The 9,519-nt window shown below is 44.7% G+C and overlaps 1 protein-coding gene across 2 annotated transcripts in view; it reads left to right on the top strand.

The window, feature by feature from the left end:
- Positions 1 to 4,583: 4,583 nt before the first annotated feature.
- OXSR1 (oxidative stress responsive kinase 1) overlaps positions 4,584 to 9,519 on the top strand; it is a 104,751-nt gene continuing 99,815 nt past the window's right edge. For both annotated transcript variants that reach the window (XM_059390547.1, XM_059390546.1), the window contains exon 1: positions 4,584 to 5,017. In XM_059390547.1, the coding sequence (XP_059246530.1) occupies positions 4,948 to 5,017 (70 nt within the window). In that variant the 5' untranslated portion in view covers positions 4,584 to 4,947. The remainder of the gene's footprint in view (positions 5,018 to 9,519) is intronic.

Genomic DNA, 9,519 nt, shown 5'->3' with positions numbered 1-9,519 from the left:
GAGCATGTACTATTTGGAATTATAAAACCCAGTGTGCACAAAAGCATATTCCTCCTACTCCTCTTCCTCAGGAACTCAGTAGCACTGGCCTGGAGCCAACCAAAGTTAGCGAATGCAGTAGAAACTGACCAGATGCTCATCACTGCCATTTCTTCTTCCTGAGCACACCAGAAGCCATGTCCCAGTTTCCTTGACTTGGGTTGGGGTCAGACAACTCAGTCTGACCAACACCACATGAGAGGAAGTAACAGAATTTCCAGTGTTTGCTACCTTTCATGGTTTTCTCAAAGAGGCCCTAGAAGATGCTGCCACAAGACATTACACGCCAAAATCTCCAATTCTCTGCTTGAAGGAGAGGAACTAGGAACATCTGCATTAAGAAATAAGCTTTTGGGTTAAACCAGTCAACTTTTGGAGCTGTAATTTTAGCTAGCATTAATTATAACAATACACATATTTCTTATGTATCCTGAAATGTTTGAATAAGCAGTTGCCAGTCCTCTATCAATGAACACGTAGATTATTTCTAGCTTCTCCCTATTACAATGATGCTATAATAAACATCCTAATGAGGTAGGTTTTTAGACATATTAAACCCTTAAGTGAAATGGAGCAGGCACCTAGGAACCTGCTCCACCTCGATGAGGTATTTCCTATCTCTTGCTTCATTCGGCTGGAGCTCATCAAGTTGGCAGCATGGTGCCAGTCTGGCTGAGCCTCAAGCTACTCCCTGGCTCAGAATCCAGCTGATGCTGAGATTCGCCCTTCTGCACAGACTGACTTTTTTTTCCTATAGTAACCTTTGCACCGACCTACTTCTTATATGCTCTGAGGGCCTGTCCCCTTGGACATTCACTTCTTGGGTAAGCCAAGAGATCAGCTTCGCACCAGGCTCCACACTCCTAGTTTGTGCATGTCTCCTGTAATCTCATGCTCCCACCATGCTGGAGTAGATGCTGTCTACACCATTTGGGATTACTCTGGAGTTTGCTTTCAGAACATTCTAGTACATGGGGAAGATTGCTTGTGTCTGTTGCCTGAGTACATTCTCCTGACTTCAGGAGCATGTTTTTTCCCCAGCACTGGGCTGGGTAGAAGTACAGGAGCATTAATCCCCTAAAGAGGGAAAGGAGGTGGTGGGTAAGTACCTCAGCTACCTTGCCTCTGCATGGGACAATTCTGGGATGTGTTTCTGTTTCTCAGACAGTTCAGAGCATGATTGAGCCTACATGGTAACCCCTCATGAATTCATCCTTTAGTGATTTTCCTTCCTGTCTCACTTCTCCACTCTGTCAGAGTGCCTCTTGGGGATACTTCCTAAATAAACTATTTGCATCCAAATCCTGGTTTCAGTGCCTGATTTTGGGAGAAACCAAAACTAACACAGAGTCTTCTTTGAAAATGTGAGGAAAAATATGGTCTCTTCCCCCAGGGAAATATGTCATACTTTCAAAAAATCTAGGTATGATTTGGTGAACTTTTGATATCAGGGCCAGGCTTCCAGAATCACCTAACTTCTCTCCCTCCTCCCACTCCCCATCTTCCAAAACATTACTGAGGGAGCCATATACAAGGACCAGCAGCAGGATACTAACAGGAATGAAAGTATCACTTTAATAGCTTCAAAAGTGCCTAAAACCCCTTTACCTATTTAAAATACTCTCTGTAGGGGCGCCTGGGTAGCTCAGTGGGTTAAAGCCTCTGCCTTCGCCTCAGATCATGATCCCAGGGTCCTGGGATTGAGCCCTGGGATTGAGCCCAGGCTCTGCTCTGCAGGGAGCCTGCTTCCTCCCCTCCTCTCTCTGCCTGCCTCTGCCTACTTGTGGTCTCTCTCTCTCTGTCAAATAAATAAAAAATCTTTAAAAAAAATACTCTCTGTATGAAAGGCTTCCTCTAGAGTTTTCTCAAAAAGGGTGTTTGCCAAACTCCTTAAGTATTTTCTAGCACGGTATACACATGGTCTCCGACTTACAATGGTTTGACTTACAATTTTTAGACTTCATGATGGTACATTCTACATTTGGTTGAAACTACTTCAAATTTTGAATTTTAATCTTTGCCCAGGCTAGTGCTATGTGGGACAATCCTGTCCCATTAAGCTGGCCAGTGGCAGATGTCACAGCTCCTAGTCAGCCACATGATCACCAGGGTAAACAACCATACACTTACAACTATCCTGTACCCATACAGCCATTCTGTTTTTTTACAGTATTCAATTATATGAGATAGTCAACAATTATAAAACAGGCTTTGTGTTAGATGATTTTGCCCAACTCTAGGTGAATGTAAGTGTTCTGACCATGATTAAAGTAGGCCAGGCTAAGCTATGATGTTCGGCAGGTTAGGGGTAGGAAGCACATCTTCATTAACAGTATTTTCAACTTACGATGGGTTTTTTGGGACATAACCCCATCATAAGTTGGGAATCTGTACTGGCCTTTTCTGCATGATGCTTTGCAATGATTTACATATTTGCTTAGTTATTTACTATTTCTCTACTAGACTATATGCACCATGAAAACAGTGACTAAGTCACTTTGTTTACCACTGTATACCTGGAGTTTATGATAGTGTTCTCACATGGAAGATACGCCATACACTAAGAACGAGGTTGAGGTTTGGGCTCCTGGGCTCAAATGTCACCAATTCCTTGCTCATTAAGAACATGGAATCTTAATCTCTATCAGGCCACATGGAGAAAGCCCTGGAGATAGCCAAAATTAAATGACCATATCTGCAGAGCAGATTCTGGCTCAACTACACCATCAGTCTATGTGTGGAGGAGGGAGAGAACTTACTGATGAATGTATAGTGAGTGACTCTCTCCCACCTACCAAAAATGTGAGTCAATTCATAAACTATTTTCACTATTAGGTTAGTAGCTCCTTTCCATTGGGGAAGGGGGAGGGAGGAAGGTGGGCAAAATCTCTCCCTCAAGTATATACTATTCTGCATATAATTTCAAGGGAGTAAAACAAAACAACAACAAAAACCTTACACAAACTTCTGAAGTCTGTCCATGGTCCATGCAGGCTAACAATTCCAGGTTAACAATCTCTATGGATTTTTTTTTTTACTGGTACAAACCTCGAGATCTTTAATCTTTACCATCAGCTTTAGCTCCTATCTGATATATTTGATCCTCATCCCTCTTCTCCCTGCAAAAAGAAGGGCAACACATGGCAGTAAAGGTGTCAGTGGTGATGGCTGAACCCAATTGCTACAGCAAGGCCTGTGTTCTGCTTTCAAACTTGGGCAATGGCTCTTTGGCTGTCACTGGAATATTCCACCTTGTCAATTTCCACCTGTTGAAATCATGTTACCTTTGCAGGGCCTGGTACGAATGCCACCTTTTCCATGAGACACGTTCTCCAATTCCACCAACCAGGTGGAAACCTAACAGTTCCACTCCTGCGGCTCCTAGTTGAGAACTTTTGTTTTGTGGTCATCGGCCCTTCTATGGCTGAGCTCAGCACAGGGCTTCCGGGCCTGGCAGGTCTCGGAGAAGGCCTCCTTCTCTCAATGACTACTATTGGCCTGAAATATGTTCAAGAGGGAACAGTTTCGCACCTGGCCCAATTCATGCCGATACTCTTTCTTCCATTTTACCAAGCGCGCTCAATTTTCACCTCATTTATTTCTCCAATGGACCCAAGTGGTCAACCTGAGAAAACTCAAGTTAGGGGAGGTCACACAAAAGCCGAGGCCCTTGCAACGATGTCAAACCACAGGGACCGAATCTCACTTGTTTAATGGCCCAAGCCGCGGCAGGAGAAAAGGCCCAACTTTTCGAGCCCCGCCTCGAAAAGACAGGTGCTTCTTTGAGCTCTGGACTCAAAGCTGAGACTGGACAAGAACTCCCTCCCTGCCCAATAAAGTGACAAAGAGGGCGGCGATAGACGCTGCAGAGAGCACTTCCGCCTTGAAAAAGGTGTCGTCAAGGGGCAAGCTTCCAGTTCCATTCCTTCCCACTGCTCAAGGCCTTTCTTCGCGGGCTGTGGTCCACACCCCAAGGCTACCACACCCAGCTGCGCCCTCCAGCTTCTCCACACCCTCCGGAGCCGTTTGCACGTCTCGAGGGTGTGACGGTTACGCCGTGACATCACTCCAGGAAAAGGGCAAATCGACCAAGGTACTGGCGATCTTCATGCGGCCCCGGCGCCAGGAAGCGCGCGAAGAGTCTGGAGGCGGGACTAACTTTGACTGATGTCCACACCCACACATTGCCTTTCCGATCCCTTCTCAAACAAACCAATAACTGAGAGGACGGAGAAGGCAACGTGCCCCAGCCGCCAGGAGTGGCTCCGCCCCATCCATTGGGTCGTCTTTTGGTCGCCATGATTAGTGTGGCTGCCACTTTCTAGCTACTTTGGGCTCTCTGGCTATCTCATACTCTCTCTGACTATCTCATACTCTCTCTGAATTCCTTCTTGAGCCTTTGTTCCCTCTCACTGTCAACTTCCACTTTCCCGGGATTCTTGTTAGCTCAGTGCCTCTACAGCCACACTTGAGATGGCGGCCGGAGGCGGGGCCAAGGCGGGGCCTGCCCGGCGCGGTGACGTCAGCGCGCTGCGTGTCGGCAGGTGGAGGGAGAAGGGAAAGTTTGGCCCGTGCGTGGGCTAGGGTGGAGGGCGGGACAGAGGGGCTGGGCCCAGGCGAATACCCTGTGGCTGCTGCTGCGGAGGCCGAGGCCGGGACCTGAGCCGGGCAGGGAGTGCCGGTCGCCGAGGAGCAGGAGGCGAGGTCTGCCGGAGCTTCAAGCCCCCGCCGCTCTGCCGCGCGGTGACCCCGCGCCCAGACGCCGTCCGACCCGTGGTTGTTCCCGAGGCGGTTGGTGGGGGCGCGGCGGCGGCGGCGGCGGCGGCGGCGGTTGGGGGTGGGGAGAGGCGCGGCGAGGAGACGAGAGGTCAGCGAGTTTGAGGGAGGATCGCGAGCCGTGCAGCCGTCATGTCCGAGGACTCGAGCGCCCTGCCCTGGTCCATCAACCGGGACGATTACGAGCTGCAGGAGGTGATAGGTGAGCGCTGGCGCCGCTGAGGGGGGAGGCGCCGCGCTGGGCGGCGGGTAACACGCGGGAACGTGGGGACCCGCGGGAGCTCGGGGAGCCCAGGACTCACGGATACTCGTGGGCGCTCGTGGGGCCGGGGATTTGTAGGGCGCGTGGGTGAGGCTCTGGGTTTCTGCAGCGCGTGCGAAGCCGGGAGGGGATTTTGCGGCTAGCCTGTGAGGCCGGCGGGATGGGGTTGGAGCGGCTCGTGAGAGATTTAGATAGTGCCAGATGCTTGAACCTGAGCGATAGATGGGTTTGAGAGGGGAAGAAAAGTGCAGGCACAGGACAGGCCTTTAGCAGGCTGGGTGAGAATTAGGCTGTTGGAATTGTGGGCACAGCCACCTATTTGGGGGATTGTGGGACGGGGGTTTGAGTTCATTCCCGCGCGGGTGTGAGATCACTTGAGTGCTCACGAAGTGCCAAACATTACTGGGGTGGAGCTGGGGATTCTCTCCGGATGAAGCTGAAGGTACCGGGCACCGAGACAACGTAGGCACAACTTCCCACTGTTTGGGAGTGACTTTCTGGTCAAAGAGGTAGACATTGAATAACCAGACAAATGAAAAGAATTTCAAGGTTTGGCAAGTGCTGGAGAGTGACCTGAGGACCTAGTTACTGTGATTTCAAGGAAAATTCGTTTACGGAGGCATTGACATTTAAGTTGAGCGCTGAAGGATGAGTCGTCTTCGGATTCCAGGGAAGAGTTTTCCCTGTTGAGGGAGGAGGAAGTGCAAAGGTCCTGAGGAGAGAAAGAGCTTGATGTGTTTCAGGACCTGAGGGAATACTGGCACGGATAGAAAGGGGATCTTATCAAGTTTAGTAAGGATTTTGGAATTTTATTCTAAGTGTATTGGAGGGCTTCAGGCAGAGACAGGACGTCATCTGAGGGATCTGGCTGCTGTGTGGAGTGGATTTGAGGTCCAGGAATACCAGTTGGCCGAGACCAAAAATTGCACAAAGGTGGATTGTAATTCTCAGGCACAGTGATGGGGGGAGGGTGGGGATTTGGGATGAGGGGAGTATTTGTTGGACAACAATAATCCAGTGACTTTAGAAATCAAAAGGGGGTGGGTTTAGCTACACAGAAGCTCAATCTCACTGACATGAGCAGACCCCTCTGTATTGGAGGAAGGAGATTATCTGCTTTGCTAGATCAGCATCCTGTCCTAAAATTAGTTTTATAACAAAGACTGGCTGAAAGATCTTTAGCTGCCTTAGAGGTGTGTTTATTGCAACGTGGCTATATTTCAGAGAAACTTTATCTCATATATATATATATATATTTTTTTTTTTTTTCTTTCTTTCTTTTTTTGCCTCTTGTTTCAAAACAAATTTGGGCTAAGTTTTATCTGAAAGAAATCACATCTCTTTCCTTAAGCCACATCGTGGGTGTCCTTTCTGGATATTTGACATACACTGGTTGGTTCTAAAGACAGCTCACAAGGTGTCTGTCTTGATTGATTGCTTCTGGGACCCTCAGTCAGTTTCACACTGAAGAAAGAAATTAAGTGAGAGATTTCAAAATGATGTCTAAAAAGTAAAGAAAGGGGATCCTGATCATTGTTTTAGAAGAGAATTTTGCTTCCTTTCTGGGAAGGTATACATCTTTCTGTGGTCATTTTTTATGCCTAGCCATTAAGGTGATATAGAGTTCCAGATGCTTAAAGACTTATTAATTTGGGCTTCTCAAGCCAATAGGGTGTCTGTAAGTGGGCAAAAGAGAGTCTTAGTCCTCTGGGATTGGGTTAGTTTTCATCTCATTCTTTTTTTTTTTTATTTATTATTTTTTTTTATTTATTTATTTGACAGAGAGAAATCCCAAGTAGACAGACAGGCAGCCAGAGAGAGAGAGAGAGAGAGAGGGAAGCAGGCTCCCTGCTGAGCAGAGAGCCCGATGCGGGACTCGATCCCAGGACCCTGAGATCATGACCTGAGCCGAAGGCAGCGGCTTAATCCACTGAGCCACCCAGGCGCCCCTTCATCTCATTCTTAAAGTGGGCCATGCTTAAAAGGTTACTCCAGTATGATTTGACCACCTTAGGTTTTTTGTTTCGTTTAAATTTTTAAATTTTTTTATAAACATATAATGTATTTTTATCCCCAGGGGTACAGGTATGTGAATCACCAGGTTTACATACTTCATAGCACTCACCATAGCATATACCCTCCCCAACTGACCATCTTAGTTTTAAAAGGAACTTTACTGAGGTATTATTTACTGCTATAAAATTCACCTATTTTTAAGTACAAAATTCTGTGGTTTTTAGTAGATTTACTGTGGTGTGCACCAGCCAGCATAATCTAGTTTTAGAGTATTTTCATCACCCAGTAAGATCCTTGTGCCTGTTTACAGTTAATCCCTGTTCCCACCCCCCAACCCAAGGCAACCACAAATCCTTCTGTCTCTATAGGTTTGCCTTTTCTGGACATTTTTCTATAAATGAGATCATATAACATATTGTCTTTTGTGTTTGGCTTCTTTCACCTCGCATAATATTTCGTCATTTGTAAAAACAATTTTACTGGGTTACAATTTCTATACCACAGTCCACCTGTATAAGTGTACAATTGTATAATTTTTTAGTAAATTTACAGAGTTGTTCAATCATCCCTACAGTCCAATTTTAGAACATTTCCATCATTCCAAAAAGATGCCTCATGTCCATTTGCAGTAACTCCCTGTTCCCACCCCCTGCTACAGGCAACCACAAAACTACTTTCTGCTGCTATAGATTTGCCTTTTCTGGATATTTCATGTAAATATAATCATATGATATGTGACCCTTTATAGTGGTTTCTTTGACTTGCCATGTTTTCCGAAATTCATCGATATTATAGCCTGTTACCAGTACATTATTCCTTTTTATTGGATACCATGTGATGAACATTGGCTTGTTTCTGCTTTTTGGCTATTTGGAATAATGTTGTTATGAGCATTCTCTCAGCAGATCTTCATGTGAACATGTTTCCTTTTCCTTGTGTGGAATTTCTGGGTCAGTGGTAAATTTATGTTTAACTTTTTAAGAAACTGATAAACCTTTTCAAAATGACTCATTTTTCATTCCCACCAGGCATGTATGAGGGTTCCTATTTATCTTTGTCAGCTTTGTTGTCTTTGATTATAGCCATCCTAGTGGGTATGAAGTGGTATCTGGTGGTTCTGTTTTGCATTTCTTTAATGACTAATGATGGTGAGCGTCTTCATGTGCTTATTTACTAGCTTTTCATCTATCTGCTTTGGTGAAAAGTCTATTCAAATGTTCTGCCCACTTGGGTTGCCCCTGGGTTATTTTCTTATTGAGTTATAGGCTGTGTGTGTTTGTGTTCATTTGGTTGTCAGTCCTTCACCTGATACATGATTTCAAGTATTTCTTCCCCTGGTCTGTAGCTTGTGTTTTCATTTTCTTAATAGTGTCTTTTAAAGCAAAGGAGTTTTGAATTTTGACAAGTTTTAATTATCCCTTTTTCTTTATTGATTGTACTTTTGGTGGCGTATCTAAGAAATTTTTACTAATCCAACTTCACAAAGATTTTCTTTCCTGTGCTATCTCCTAAGTCTTAACAGTTTTAGCTCTTACATTTAGACCTTAAAGACATTTTGAGTTAATTTTTTAAGGTATGGTGTGAGGTAAGATGAACCATCTTGTTTCACAGATGAAGACAGTGGGGGCATAAAAAGGTAAAATGACCTTCTAAAGTCATAGAGCTAATTACTGGCACAGCTAATACCTGTGTCCAACTCTCCTGTTGCCTAATTCAGCATCCTCGTTCTATGTAGAAATTTGATTGGTTTTTGTATATAAAATGGAAGATAATAGTCATAGTCTGAAAGTTTAAGTAAAATTAATTAAGGGAAATATTCTTACAATGAAGGATTAAGGGAACTATCCTTACAATGAAAGATCAAATAGGAGCAGATATTTTGAAGGTGACCCTTTTGGATGTAGTAGAATTTTTCTTTTGTGTATCCTATTTTAGTTTTAAATGTCACCCCCTCATTTGTAAGTTCCTGAAAGTTCCTAATATCCTTCCATTCCGCTCCCAATAGGGAGGGGAAAAATTTTTTTTCCCTTGAACTGTAGCTTATTATTTATTATTATAGATAATGTATTATATCATGATATACAATATATACACTATATAAAATAATATTATATTACATATGTAATGTTATAATAATATAGCCTCAACAAGCAGGTTTTTTTTTTTTTAATTAGTAAATTAATTTATTTGACAGAAAGAACAGCAGGCAGAGGGAGAGGGATAAGTAGGCTCTCTGCTGAGAAGGGAGCTGCACATGGGGCTCGATCGCAGGACCCTGGGATCATGACCTGAGTTGAAGGCAGCCGCTTAATCGACTGAGCCGCCCAGTCACCCCAAAGTCGTGTACTTATTCTGTGTTTGCTTCTGTGCTGAAATGTTTGGAATAAATGTTTGGAATAGTATTTTGAAATAAGCTATAATCTTCA

This window comes from Mustela nigripes, chromosome 2 (genome assembly GCF_022355385.1).
Source record: "Mustela nigripes isolate SB6536 chromosome 2, MUSNIG.SB6536, whole genome shotgun sequence".
Lineage (NCBI taxonomy): Eukaryota > Metazoa > Chordata > Mammalia > Carnivora > Mustelidae > Mustela > Mustela nigripes.
The sequence above is the reverse complement of the archived record's forward strand: the minus strand, read 5'-3'. Positions and strand labels throughout refer to the sequence as shown.